Source organism: Thermobia domestica, chromosome 1 (assembly GCF_964235325.1).
Source record: "Thermobia domestica chromosome 1, izTheDome1.hap1.1, whole genome shotgun sequence".
NCBI lineage: Eukaryota > Metazoa > Arthropoda > Insecta > Zygentoma > Lepismatidae > Thermobia > Thermobia domestica.
In genome coordinates, this window is record NC_137454.1 from 164,236,458 (window position 1) to 164,252,154 (window position 15,697).

At 32.2% G+C, this 15,697-nt stretch overlaps 1 protein-coding gene across 5 annotated transcripts in view; it reads right to left on the bottom strand.

Annotated features, from left to right (window-relative positions):
• Window positions 1-2,620: 2,620 nt before the first annotated feature.
• fbl (pantothenate kinase 3 fbl) overlaps window positions 2,621-15,697 on the bottom strand; it is a 164,572-nt gene continuing 151,495 nt past the window's right edge. For all 5 annotated transcript variants that reach the window (XM_081765679.1, XM_081765705.1, XM_081765671.1 and 2 more), the window contains exon 10: window positions 2,621-14,384. In XM_081765679.1, coding sequence (XP_081621805.1) covers window positions 14,331-14,384 — 54 coding nt within the window. In that variant the 3' untranslated portion in view covers window positions 2,621-14,330. The remainder of the gene's footprint in view (window positions 14,385-15,697) is intronic.

The window sequence follows — 15,697 nt, forward strand, 5'->3', positions numbered from 1 at the left end:
CAGTGACTACACCTTTTAATGTTATTAGCCGGTGTTAATAATTATAAATTGTGGTAAGTTAGATATTTATATTAAAATTGAAAATTACGAGCAAAGAGGGAATTTACATAACAAAAAAAAAAAAAAAAAACATACATTTAAATGTTGAGCAAAGTCATGGGATGTATGAGCTTGTTTTGAGTCACACAATTTATTAAATCTCGGCAGATATTTTGAAATGACAAGACGCATCTCTTTCTGGAGATTTAGTTTTGACCTATATTTGGATTTGATCACCGCCATGGCTGAAAATCCGGTTTTGCAGAAATAGGAAGTTGCAAAAGGAAGGAGCACTTGCAAGGCTTTCTTATAATCCCGAATACTCATTCCTCAGTGAGCTCCAAAATTCAGGCAACGATGTGAAGAGAAACTTGGTCTCCAACGTGCTGTCTGAATGAAGATCAATGAGCTGTCCCTCTTCTCGGCTGGTGAAATTTGGTGGATTCTCTGCGTTCAATGGATTCACGACCCAGTTGTGCTCTGTCTTCTGGAAAGTATTTCTTAAATTGGACAAAGTTGTGTTAAGAAGACTACTATTCTACAGAGATAAATAGAATATCGTTAGTAGCCATCTAACAAGCATTATACACGTTTAAGCCAAAGATGAAAGGGTCATCTCTGATCGTATATGGAACAGAGGTGATACAAAGGCTTAGTCCACTATGTATTACTAAAGAAGACGGGTACAGACTTAAGTATGCGTGTTGCATTATAAACATGTTCCTTTGTAGGATTTTTTAAAACTCCTTTCGAAGGCCTTTAGGCGACTTGCATCATAATTTTGTGAATTCATCAAGTATTAACTTGGTTTATATAGAAAGAATGGCAACCAAGGCAGAGCTTGAATGCGTTTATTCCGCACTTATTATTCCTTCCCTTACAACCTTTGGCGCCTCCCCGGGTGGCGCGCCGCACAGTTTGAAAACCCCTGCCATACGACTATTTTAAAGAATTCATTTTTTTTACTGCGTACATTGGAGTATTTGTGAAAATCGTGGCTGAAATTATTCTCAATGATTTAAAGCTAAAATCGTAATGTTGACTTTTGACTTAGAGTAGTAAAGGTCCCGATATGGCTCGCTGACTCAGCAAAAAATTTTTGTGATATCATAGGTCAACGGTCAATGCCATTGGCCCTGGGTCAATGACCTAGAGGGACTTTGAACCACCCCGGTTAGGCTAAAGAGGATGATGATGATGAGAAATGAATGAAATGGTGGAATGAAGAAATTAGGAGAAAACAGAACCCCGAGAAAACACACGCACACGGTGTTTGTCCACCACAAAGTTCACTTGGTGCGAGCTGGGATCGAACCAGGGACCCCATGCACCAGAGGTAAACGCTCTACCACTGAGCCACTGCAGCGCAGAAACGAACTTGGATCTCCCTCATTATGCCAAAGGTAAACAATCTAAGAGAGAAACTGTTACAATGTCGAAAAATAATAAGACACGCATGTTTCTATTGTATAAACCTGGACTTAAGTGTGATTAAGGAGAAAGGTGGAATATTGTACACGAAAAACGACAAACATAAAGTGGTTTTATAATGTCTTTAACAACTGTTAGAAGAGAAAAATAATTAGTTTATTTTTTAAAAAACGTACAAAATTATTGTAGAATAAAAAAAATATAGGCATGTAGATGAAACATTTTGGGCCTGATCGTATAATACAAGTTTTAGGGCAATTTTAGACTTAACTATAAGGATGTATGGAGACAGGTGAAAAAAAAAAAAGAAAAAAGAGAGCAGTTTTTTTAGGAACCGCTTCAGTATCCCAAGAGTAGGCTCCTTTCCTGTTAAACCCTCTATATTCAATCCGGAAGTTATAGAAATAAGACAACATTGATCGCCATTGAGCATTATTTGGGATCGATTCAGCGTCGCACGAATATGTTTATTCTCATTCTTTTCTCTCTACTGGAGCTGAAAATGGTAGATATCCAGTTATACTTCAAGTATCAATATTGATCTCCATAGAGCAAAAACGGCACAAGATAGCGGGAAATGACTTACTGAATTGATTTAGCGTAACAAAAGAAGTTTTATTTCTTCCTTTATCCTTTTATTCAAACCAGAAGTGACGGAAATCTGCCATTTGTGGTTTAAAATCTACCAATAGTGAAAGTTGTTATATAGAATTAGTCTCATAAGAATATGATCCACCTCCGAATTTATTTCTCTATTGCAAACCAGAAGTAATAGAAATTACCACCACTTCCGGTACAAATATTAATTCCAGTATATACTTGTATGGATTTAGAATCCTAACAATTTTTATCTCAGCTCATATTTCTATTAAAACCTGACATAGTAAAAATTGTACGAGAGAGAAAGTGAGAAACTGTTTTTGATACGGATTCTGCGTCCGAAGAACAGCTTCAACCTCTAATCTTATCCATGTGTTACAACTGGATGTTATAGATCTACTACTTTTTGAATTCAGTATTGAATCCCGTAGTTTGGAAGTCAACTGTAGTATCGCAACGTGAAACAAAACTTCTTTTGTCTCCTGCCTGAATATCAACACATCAATAGTAAGGTGAAGGAAAAGCGAGCGAGAATGAAATCACAGACACATTAATCTTTTCATTTTTATTAACTTCTCAAAATTTTTACTCTGCTATGTGCAACTTACAATTCAGCCACCATTTCAAATATGAACATTAATGGATGATTTACTATCAAATTTTTATGCTTTATAAACTGTCTTCATCGTATAACTACAGACATTATTTGTTGACAGGCAAGATCAACTGAGCTGCTGAAGAAAAATATAACGCCATCGTTCCCTAACAAAGAACAGGACGCATAGTTAGCATTATAATATAGTATACTTTAATATACACACTCACATACATGGGCGCTTCGAAGGAACAGCAAAAGGAAGCATTCAGCCTCCCATGGCTTTTTCAAGCAGTATATAAATGGGATCTTGGCACCAATGTATATACTATATTACCACAATGTTAAGGTTTGTATATAATATTTATCTTTTGCGGGCGCCCATGATCACACACATATGTACACACTGTAACAAACTATGTCATATAATACTCTATTAGTAAGCCAAAATGTTACTTCTGCGAATAGTTCTTTCAACAATGTCGGAAGTTTCAAATAACTATCTTACAATTTCACACTTTCTAAATACAACCTGGCGTAGAAAAAAAAAAAAAAAAAACTTTTAATCTTTTTTACGACGACACACAAGATTCATACCAGATTCACAATATGTTTCTCGGCATGCTAGTGGGAATTTAGCGATAAATAATAATAATACAGTGCTTTAACTAACTCAACTGAGTTGGGCAAGGGATGGTATAAATACAATTTTTAGATTTTGATCCGATCTTCTCTTCCCTAACAACGTTGAAAAAAAAATTGAACTGTCATGTGCATTGCTCAATATGATCGTTTTAATATTAACAAAATACAACTTATTATGCTTCAAATTAAAAAACGTTATGCCATTATATATATACAGTTTATATATATTATTTCATAGACAGTATTCAAATAAGGAATGTAATGTTTATCCAATGGGATTGTGGACAAAGGCAACAAACTCCAAACGCAGTGGTCCACTTATTCTATATAAAATTGCGCGTTACTTGACTTTTGGAAAGAATGTTACTTTATTTCTGTTATTTATGTTTAATACACACTGTTATTTCACCATGATTTTTAGGATCTCTAGGTTTAACTCTATTCATTTTCACTCCAAGATGAGCTTCAAAATTATGCAGAAAAATTACATTACCTTAAAATAAATATTACATTATCTTAACAATTGCATTTAGGAGATACTGATTTGCAACTACTGTGCTTACCGAATTTATTATTCTATTTCCTAAAACATAAAGATTTATAATTTATATTTCTACCTTGATTGTTCTAAACACGTCGATCTTTACTAAAGTATGTAGACAACTATTGTAAATAATACTAAGTTTTTAAACTGATCTTAAATATACGAAAGTTTGACGTTCTATTTAGGAGGCTGATATTGATAATACACCTCAAACACCTAATTTATTTTCGTATTTTAGAAATTTTCGCAGTTCCAAGTACATTATGAGCTTCATATACATTCTGCGGAAACAGTCTTATTGACTTGGTATTTAAATCATCTTCACTACTAAAAACAACTGGTATTCTGTCAATTTTGTATTTGTATGAAGTTTCCACCTACTTAACACACAGTAATGATCTGAGAAAGCAATACTGCTTCCTGCACGTTGCTACGGTGTTGACCAAATCTGCTCGTTAATTAAGTAGTCACATCTGAAATTTAACACGTAACTTTAACAACTTCTGTTTGCTTTGAACAAAGCTAACAAATAATTACCATCATTTCGGTATTATATATATAACACTTTTATATCCAAGTTAGTGCTAACAAACTCCTGATAAAGGAAATGTTTTAAAAATCTTGTTTTCAATATACTTTATTTTAAATGTAAGTATCAACCATATAACAAATATCAAAAATACTTATCAACCACCAGTATACCAATTTGTTACCATATTTGATACACCAAAGAATATTTTTAATCCCAACGTGGTGATGGAAACATACTAGCAACTACTTTTTCCTGCAGATGTGATTTTAGTATATGTTCTCGGGCTATCAGCCAGGTAAAGATATCTTCACGTGGCTGATAGCACGAGAACACTTCCTAAAACACCACCAACTAGTTAAACACAAAAATTATGCTGTAAGCACTTTCGCTGGTAGTTTATCAGGCAGGAAGGTGAAAAGAAGACAGGAAAATTAAAGAAAGCAGCCTTTAGTGAGAAACATCAAGCATGTCGCCTTATTGGTTTCTTATCCTGGGTTACGCAATGTATGTTGTCAAGTTCAGAGAGAAAGGAGTCTAGTGAAGAAAGAAAAATTTAGGGCGAGATGGCCAATAACACGTAGGGATAAAAAACATATGGATTAGTTATTTCTTAAATGCTTACCGCCTAACAAAGCGTCACCAAAAGCTCTTACGAAATAATTTGACTTTTTTTTCTCTCTCTCTTTCTTTCTTTCTGTTTGAAAGTTTTAAGTTCGCAAATTTCAGATACGATTTTTTTTAAAGTAAGTTGTTTCAAGGCAATAGCTAATTCAGAAGTGTTGTACCAGTTTCCCCAACCTATTAAGTGATTTGATACAAAAATACTTCAGAAAATAAAACAAAAGTATCAAAGACTTTATATTTCTAATTCCACATAATTTGTATTGTTACTTTGTTAAAACATTGTGACTAACAGATTAACCATTTGTGGAACAGTAATGATGAAAATTATATGAATTAAACTATGGGTACAACTATATAAAATTGTACTTAATATTAGTATGGTACATAACAAATCTTATTAATTTACTGGATTTTAATTAAGTGGAGCAATTTTAAGCAAAATCAACAGTAGAAATACTTATCGATTTTTTAAAAATAATTATTGCTATATTAATTATTCAAAATCAAAACAATTACCTCGTAAAATTGGAATATAATATACTGGAACATGACATCGACTAATTTTAAAAACATATTAGCATTCTTATAATACCAGGAACATACATTGATTAAACCTCACCTTCTAAATAAACCTCTGAGTATAACACATTTTGACCTCTGAAACACAGACTTTACGTACTCCACTTGCGACTACTTCTCTTCACTTAATAAATTATGCTTTCTAAATGGTTGGCAAAAATTTCCATTGAACAAATAATGTCTATTTGGATGAAGCGGGAATCGTATACAAGAACAACGGCAAGTATTGTGCAACTAAGTACAAGTATAACACCTTACTACGCTATCATATGTCTTTAAAAAAATCAATTCTGTGGGTTTTATTTGAAGGAAACTATAAAAATAAATTCATTTCTCACATCCACTGCTTTTCAAATTTGTTTCCGCAAAACGTAACTAACACGGTCTTCCCTTCTGGTATAAAATGCTTAGCTAGTTTGAGTTTTTATCGATTTTTTTTTTCCTGATATTGATTTCAATGTTCTTTAATATCAAACAATATGAATAAGACCTTAGGAATGTGAAGTCATGAAATTACTACGATCCCATCTATGATGAAAAAGGGATACTTATGTCATTACACCACTCGTCAAATATACAATTATGTTTCAAAACGAAATACTCCGATCTTATACTCTAATTGGTGAGTAAAAGAACGTGATTTAGAAAGGGAAAAAATAAAAATGAGAGTGAACGAAATTTCTAAATTCTGAAATGACCTATATAAGTACATATAATACATGAATCTCAAAGTCAAAATGAGAATCGTACACTCTGAACATGTATGTCGGACATTCCATAATGATAAATTATTTATGTATTTATCTTAAACACTGGCACAAATTTATAATGCAAATAATACTCTCAGATCCCAAGATGAAAATTGTAACTAGTTTTCGAAATGTTAAAAACGAAAGAATGTTCTGACACGGTTGGAAAGCCAAAAGCATTATCTTAAAAGAGTCGTTGATATCTGGTATTTGTTTTCTAAGAGTAAAATATTGTGGTATTTGTTTTCTAAGAGTAAAATATTGTTTTATATGAAAAATAAGTATATACCATAAGTTATTACTAGATGTGTTGATAAGTATATTTTTGGGAACGAAATTTTAATAAGTAAAAAGAGTCTTCGAGACTATTTTTTTTAACATACAAGTGTATATTATATATATACTCAACAACATTAGTAGCCTTGATTCAATTATGTTGACAAACCTCGATCACAGCTTGTCAGACTCGATTACAACTAGGATTTCTGTATGCTTCTCAGTGGCTCACGAATTTCGAACACTTTAGCAAGTCAAACCAACCTAACACAAAAGAAAACCAAGTCCTGTATTTTATAAGGTAAGGGATCTATCTACAGCACAGTTTTCAGGAATACCGAAATCACAAAAACTGATATTGATATTTATTTCTTCAAGGTCAAAACATGGTAACATTCTTTCGAATAACAGAATAGTTCTGTTTCTAGAAAATCACTGGAACCAAGGTCCAACGCTTTTCTCTTAACACACCACTGCTGTGAAATAATATATAATACGAAGTGTATTTCTCAATGAATAACTTTAAATCTCATAAATTGTAAGAAAACTTGTGGATATATATGCTTTATATTGCCAAATTACTTATTAATAATAAGAACACTATACAAAACACAAATAAAAGAAATTTATCATTATAAACTTTTGTGAATATAAGCTTTAAGAGTTAGAAAAATGTTTGGAAAAGAAAAGTAACTACAGAACGTCACTACCGGTGGCTTACAGAACATGTTGTCCTCTTGAAGATGGTGAGTTTTATCTTTCTCAACTACATTCTCTATGTTTTTACCTGCCAAAAATGTCCGAAGATGTTTCATTACTGTTTTTCCCTTTAATAGTTCTTTATACGCTCTGTCTGATGAAGCGTTGGGTAAACGAGCTTACGATATAATTTTCTTTCATTTATGTTTTGTGATAATGTGTAAATTTAAGTAGTCAGAGAAGGGGGAAAAAATCAAACAGGGCGAGAGGATTCCTTAAATCAAAGTAAAGGAGAACATGAAGTCGAGAAACACTTCTCATGCTATAAGATGTCGAAAGTTGAAAAAAAATAGCTTTTGAAGCGTTGTAACTTGAAAACTATGGAAAAATTAAATGAAATGAAATGTTTGAGTTTTATGTCCTACGGTTATGCCGGCTAGGCTAAAGGAGACGGTGATGATGAGAAATGAATGAAATAGTGAAATGAAGAAAGTGGGAGGAAACGGGAGAACCCCGAGGAAACCTACGCCCATGGTGTTTGTCCACTACAAAGTTCACTTGGCGGGGGGCTGGGATTGAACCAGGGACCCCAAGCACCAGAGGTAAACGCTCTACCACTGAGCCAGCGCGGCCCCATTGAAAATTATGGAAATTAGCTTAAGCGGTCCGATGATAAGAGATCCATGTTTGCGAACCCTGTCTTACATAAACAGAAAATTTTCAAAGTCCAATATCTGCGATCTCCTGATATCCGATGTTATCGTCTAAAATATGTTGTGTACGAACGGTATGGTTAACAAACATGGAGATTTAGTGTGGTAGACAAGCACTCTGTATATGGGTTCTCCTGTTTCCTCCCATTTTCTTCGTTCCATCTGTCATCCACCTCATCAACACCGTCTCCCTTTGCCTTGATGTATAAACGTGGGACGTTAAACTAGAGATGTTTAGATAAAAAATGTATTAATTTCTGGATAATTTCTCGAATCCCTTGAGCTAAGCACTTCAAAACTGACTTTTCGCATCTCGGCAGCTTACAAGGAAGGAATTTTTCACCTATGTTTATTCGAACTTTTTTCTTTTGTTTGATATAAGGAATCACTTCAAGCTATTTGATAGTTTTATCACTCCTCAGGCAGTATATAAAAATCAAAAAAATGTCGTCTAACTAGTAAAATACTTTAGAAAAAAACCTTATCGCAATTCATTGTAGAATTCCCCAATACAAATTGACCACACCTACTTTTCTCATGAAAACCTTATTCTAAATACCTAATTGAAAATATCTGTAGAAAAAATACATCGACTGGTACAAAGTTCACTACGGGTAACTCTAACCCATGGAATGAAAGAACTCTCCTGAAGTATTTATATACAAAAATAATTCTCTCGGTACTTTTCCAAGAGTATTAAATAATTAAAATCAACAATATAACACTTAAAACAGACAGATCACTAAATAAATTAAGCATATATTAAAATTTTGTATAAGACACACAATGATATTTTCCGATTAGAAACAAATATACATGTTTAAATTTTATGTAGTAATTTACTTAAACATGTTCGATTAACTAGAATTTTAAAACTTCACATATTAACTTACATTAACAGCTTACATAAACAATAACTTCTCTGGTAAGTCAATTCACAAAATGTGCATTAGTATCATCTTAAGCTACTCTGTCCTACAAACAAAACCTACTCCAAAGCCCAATGTTCAAGTATAGTATTTTCTCTTTATTTCTTGATATAAGGTAGCCATATATATATCTTGAAGATATTTCACATAGAAGAGTTACGAAAAAAATTCTCGCAAGAAATCAACGCTGTCAACGAAATGTATTTAATTATTATAATAGAGGCGTTAATTTGCTTTGCTTACCGATTTATTAAAGGTATCATAAACTTCTTTGGTATGTTGACTGAAGAGAACGTTCGCAAAAGAATTATCGATTTCGTTTATAGATCGCTACTTGAAAAATAAAACATCTAAGAAACCGAAATCGTAACCGTAACTATTGTAAAGTCAGTGTGTATAGAACAGAAACATACTAAATGAGTATACAAATGTGATATGTCTACAAAAATATATCATTTTTGAGCAAGCAATGATTTTCGAAATACTACATGTACTATCAATGTCATTTACATGAAAACTTCGCGATACTTTCACTAGAAGCGTTAAACATATTTTTATACTGGACAGTATTGCCGTATTATCTGAGAAGTTTTATCAGTCATACGAAAATATACCGCCACTTAAAAAAATTGCAAAATTTGTCGAATAATTTATTAATGTTTAAGTGCCAATAACAGGTGAACACGATTTCTGTTATATTTATTTTTTACAGATAACTAAAGTTACCGACAACTGGCAGTGGAATTTGGCAGTGTTTATTTACTATATAAGAATTTTATTTCAAGCATCACGTTAATTATAATTTATTTACGATACCCATAAATAAGAATTGTAACACATAATTTAAGAAAAACAAGCAGACTTTGTAAGACAGTAATTTTGTACGAAGTTTAACTGATAGAATTACGTATTTAATCCGAAATTCAAGCAGCAAGTTATAAGTCCGAAAACAATTCCTACAAATCCACGATTAGTTGATAATTGTTTGACGAATACCTTTTCTATACTCCCTGACTGTAGGCAGCTTCTATCCTAACGTAGCATGGTAAGGTCAGTAGAGTAGGGGTAGAACGTCAGTATTGCAAAAGTAGTTGGAATTACAATTGTATACATAGTGAGTGGTATATAAAAACTGAGTAAATATGATTTCATTAGCAGAGTGTCCTTCCTTCGCGCGGGAAGAACGTTTCATGGACATTTTTTCTGTTTTCAAAATACTTGATGCAAGTTCAATTTCTTTACAGTGTACATGCTTACCCCTATTTCTCCGCTTAGGGATTACATTTCGTAAAACTCTATCTTACTGTCCCTTTACATTATATGAACAATATTTATACAAAATTTCAAGGTTCTATGTCTGATCTGGTTCATATTTATGGGTCGCGTCTCGCAAAATCCCGTCTAGAGTACAAGATTATTGCTACAAAATGTCAAAGTTCTACGCTTAATAGTTTCATAGATCTGATGAACGCCATATAATACTCTATAGTATAAATTTTCACGCATATAACCTTCAAATGCAAAACTGTATGATAGAAGAGGTAAAGTTATCTATGCAAAAAATATCTTCAAGATATTTTACATACTTTTATCAAGAACAGTCTATCTCGCATCTACAATTTTATCTACAATTATCACACTGTTAAGCTTCATTATTATGCAACTATTACATTCGTGATATTTTTTTTCCTAATACGTCAGTATAAGGAACACTGGGACGTCTACTGTTTAATATATCTTTCACACGTCATGGACAGTTTTACCACTTTAATTGTGAGCAGTGGCGTATTTAGGATTCTGTTTCGGGTGGGGGCTATGCACAAGCACTTATATTTTTTTCTTTTGGGTGCCGACAAATTCTAATGAAGTTGTGGATGTAACAAATTTATTACGAGGAAGGGGGGCTTGAGCCCAATAGCACCCCTAAATACGCCACTGATTGTGAGCTTTGGTACAATAGTAAATTCAACTTGAAATTTGATTTTATTCCATACACGTCACAACTGCCATAACTTTACTAACATTTTATATTCCATTTCCTTCTGATTTTACTATTGTTCAACCATGTGACGATTTTTTCAATCAATAAACACGGAACATTAGAACATTCTCATGTATAAACATCGATATTAGTCCATCTTGAAAGTTAAAATATTCGTCTTTTTAAATTAAAAATAGCACTAGAAATAGCAAATAAAAATATTTATACCGAAATTATTTAAAAATATATTCCTTGTGTTAATGTGTATGATTTTTTTTATTATTGCTTTAGTACCTGCACTATACGAAAATGTTTACAAACAATACATAAGTAACAGATTTGTTTACTCATGTTTGAAAGATATTGTGCCGTGCAAGATATAAGATACAATTATACATTGCTAAAATTAATTATATCATATATAAATAGCATTCAGTTAATATCTTCAACTTAGGTTAGAATTAATACGAAGTTGAATAATCCAATATTTATTGATTGGTTTCTTAAATGATAATATATTAGTCTACTAGGCATAAAAGGAAACATTTTACAAAATCTAGCTAAAATAGATTTTATATTTTTTTCTTAACAACATGGCAAATATCCCGTGAGCTTTATATATATATATATAATTATCCTTATTATTATTATTTAATTCTGTGGCACAGTATTATAACTTCTATTAGAAATTTAATCTTAACGTATGTTGTCACTGCTTGGAGTACAAAATTTAAATCTGTTGTTCCTCTTACTATCACCAACCTCTGAACATAAAAATTTACAATATATCTTACCAAGGATGAGAAACAGCTTTCGTCCTATCAAGTAAGTATTTTAATATGAAGATGTATTTTTGTATGGGAGAGAATTTAAAAAATACATACCAGTACTAACATTGTAAATCTAATTGAATATTGTTCATTTGCAGGAGCCAGAGGTTATGAGAAAATGTTAGAATGACAAAGTACCGGTACGTATGAATACAAAAGGAAACAGTGTTGCCAGATGAGGCTACAAGTAGCAGATTGGGAGATTTTTTAAGTGCCCTCACTACCAAAATTTCAAATTGGGCGACACGCTACTTTTAATTATCTGCAGGCTATAACTCTTTAAGAATATGCTACTTCATATTTTTATATATGAAATCACGAATTATTAGTTTTCTATAATACAATAAAAGTTTTCTTTGTTAAATACTCTATTCACAATGAACAACAGTTATACTAAAACTAACATGTTCGATACTAGTTCAATTCTTGTTTTAACACTTTTTATCTCCAAATCTGACAATACTCGATTTTTGTTAAGTCTGCGCTGTTGCAATCTTTACCGTGTGGTTGTCTCAGTTAATGGTTGAACCTAATAGTTATACGGGGCTACGTAAACATGAACATCGCACATTTAATTGTGTTTCTGTATTGTCTATATTAATTTAGGGAGTTACAATAAATCTTCGAAAATCCACGGTTTCCCGATAAGGAATTTAGCAACTGAATTAAAGAAGTGAGGAATAACACTATAAACGTTATAAAGTGTATTTCAGATCGCACAAAACTGACTTAACCAAACATGTCTCCTTGAAAATCAGAAAAGTAGCCCACTTTATACTACCACTGTCTGCCCAGTTCATTGCACACTGCAGTTCTTCTGCAGGTGATGGTAATATTACGACCCTACACCACGCCAACAATACGAAACTGCGGTCGCCGCCTGATCATTGCCAACCCATTTTATCTTTGTGCTACTACTTCAAATTCGCTACTTTTGGAGAACAACCTCGCTACTTTTTAACCTTCAGATCTGGCAACACTGAAAGGAAACAGGGTTTGGAATGTACGGTAATTACTGTATTCATCAATAATTAATAGTGGAACTTCAAATGATTAGAAAAATACATCTAATCTTTTGATGTTCTACAATGATGAAACAAAATATGAAGTACTCTTCTACAAAGACAACTTGAGCACGCATAATGGAGTTGAAAGATCGCGTTTTGAACGATACTAAACATTACCAAAAGTCCTTCCCTGACTTTTTCTCTTGTGATGGTACACGGGAGGAAAGTTCTAGTTGCCTATTAGATTAGAAGAAACAGACGAAACTTAATGAACCTTCTATACTAACTTAATTCTTCTTCCTGTTCACAATGAGAAAATGTAACATTAAGAGTACAAGTGTTTATCATTTTAATATAAATGGTGTGAAAATTCACAATTCGTATAATAACCAATATTCAAGTTATTATCTTAGTACAGATAACCGATTAACTCTTAGTAACAAATTTCAATATGCTGTACTCGATATCAAAAAAGAAGGCAACTTTTGTTTACGAATTCATGTGACTAATTCGAATAACTTTTTTGTAAACGTTTTCGTATAGTACACGTATATATCTAATATTTCTTTTTTCATACGGTTTTCTTATAAGAAGCATCCCACCACCATTATACATTATGAACTCATTTGTCGGAAGACCTCTACAAAATTAACCTGAACACACAAAAAACCACTATTTTTATAAACAGAAAACATTGTAATTGCAGTTATAACGGTTACGGTGCCATAAGTTTCTTAAACGCTATTTATTATAGTTCATATAATAATAAGAGCAGGTATTATTTACTCCACATTTATAAATAATTTTCCAATAAAATCTTATTTTTTTTACATAAAAACAAACAATACTAAATACATTATACATACTGTATATAGACACGACATATATTTATATATATATTATATACATTTACACAAAACTTACATGGGGCAGTTTTCTTTATTTATTTTAAACATCAATTATAACAAAATAAATGATATCATAAACATAAGATGACTTGAAACTCACCACTCCTCCGAATTCTCTACAAAAAAAGTGACCATACGAACAAACCACCTTTTTTCCTGTCACATCGAGCTTTTATAAAATGATATGATGTTTAGACGTCCACAAAGATTAAAATTATGCAATGCATACATACACACAAACACACACATACATACATATGTAACATATTTGGAAGTACTCTCAGCCACATACACACACGCGCGCGCATACACATACAAGCATATATTTGATACATGTCCAACGAGCAGGCCAAATTCAAAATGACCTTAATTAACAACCTCCGAATAACATTCTTATAAAAGGTAGAACATACACATAAACTATGTTGTAGTCCTCACCAAAAAAACAGCTGGTTTTCCAGGCCTAACTGTTTCAGCAATAGGTAACTAATATGTATTACCTTTGTCAGTTTCAAAAATAAAGAAAAAATGCACTGGAATTATAATGCTCACGGTACGGATACTATACTACAAAACTGGCTAAACTAATTGAAGAATCCATCACAGGAATGCTTGTGCTTCTTAATTGACTGGCTACCATCTCGTAAGCTCAACTTAATTTTGAATTCAGCCTCAGCAAACAGCCAACAGCACCAAAATAACCCTGAAAAATTATAGTCGCATGTTAATACCATTTTTTAACAACCTGATGCTTAATAATGTATCAAATTTTAACATTTGAAGTCAAAAGTATTAGTTTTTCTAGGGGTTAATTTTCCCATGTTCCAACAGAATGAGTTTTTAAAAAACAAATACTAATCTCCTTATCATATAATGTCTTTGAAAGTGCATTCCGGGTATTGCTACCAATTTCACGCTCCTAAATTAAAAATCGACTGTTATAAATATTAATCTCTTTATTTATGAATATGTGTGAAATACTTTCTTCGAATATATATATATAGCGCTTGGAAACAAGTTGACAACTTTTAGTGCGGATTTCGGTTAAGTTAATTTGTTCTATAGTTGATAAATGACATGTACTTTTCCTGGCGATACACAAACCTTATAATTATGTCAGGTGTTTCATTCCTAGAACAATATCCTTCAAAAAACCTTAAAACCCTTAAATAAACAACAACAGTCTGAAAGGTCCCGCTATGTGGTATCTCTTTAATTTTTTACATACTAAATATTATTTTTTAGCTACAAGATTTTGTGGCATCCTATATTTGAGAAGCCTAGTATCAAAAGCCGCCAAATCCATTTTTTTTAAACCGAAATTGAGTTATATATCGCTTGTTATATGTCTGATCTAAAGGAATTCTATGGAAACAGTATTTTGTTTAAAAGCTTAATATTTCATACTAAAAAACTAGATCAAATATGGGACTTTGTACGCATGTATATGGAGCTTCACTGCATGTTTTGTGAGATTAGTACTCGAAACTAAGGGAAATGGATGTGGCGGACTTTGATACTAGGCGCCTCATTTCATCTTTACCTTTTATATATTTAAACACTTAATAAATTTTCGATTTACTCGTTACCACAATATAACCAATAATATAAAATTCCACGTATTTGCGCTTTAGGGGTATAGCACGCCCCTAAATATACTAATGGTTTAATGTATTTTTACAGCCATTAAATCTAATTACATTTTCAATGGGTGTCTCTCAATGACAACAAATGTCTTGTATGAACGAATAAATGTTATTCTTCACAATTTAGCAAATGGATGGGGCTATATATATTATACACCAATTTTAGTGATAGTGATTCTTCTACGTCGTTAAACAGCATGCGGGTAATATGAATGCTGTTATCCAAGAAAGTGATAAAAATAACTTTTCGAATTACAGTACGAATCTAAATGCTTTCACTAGATCATGATAAAATTTATATGGAACCTGAGAGAAAGTATACGCTTTGAAACTACAAAAGAACAATCACAACTGCTATATCTATACGTTG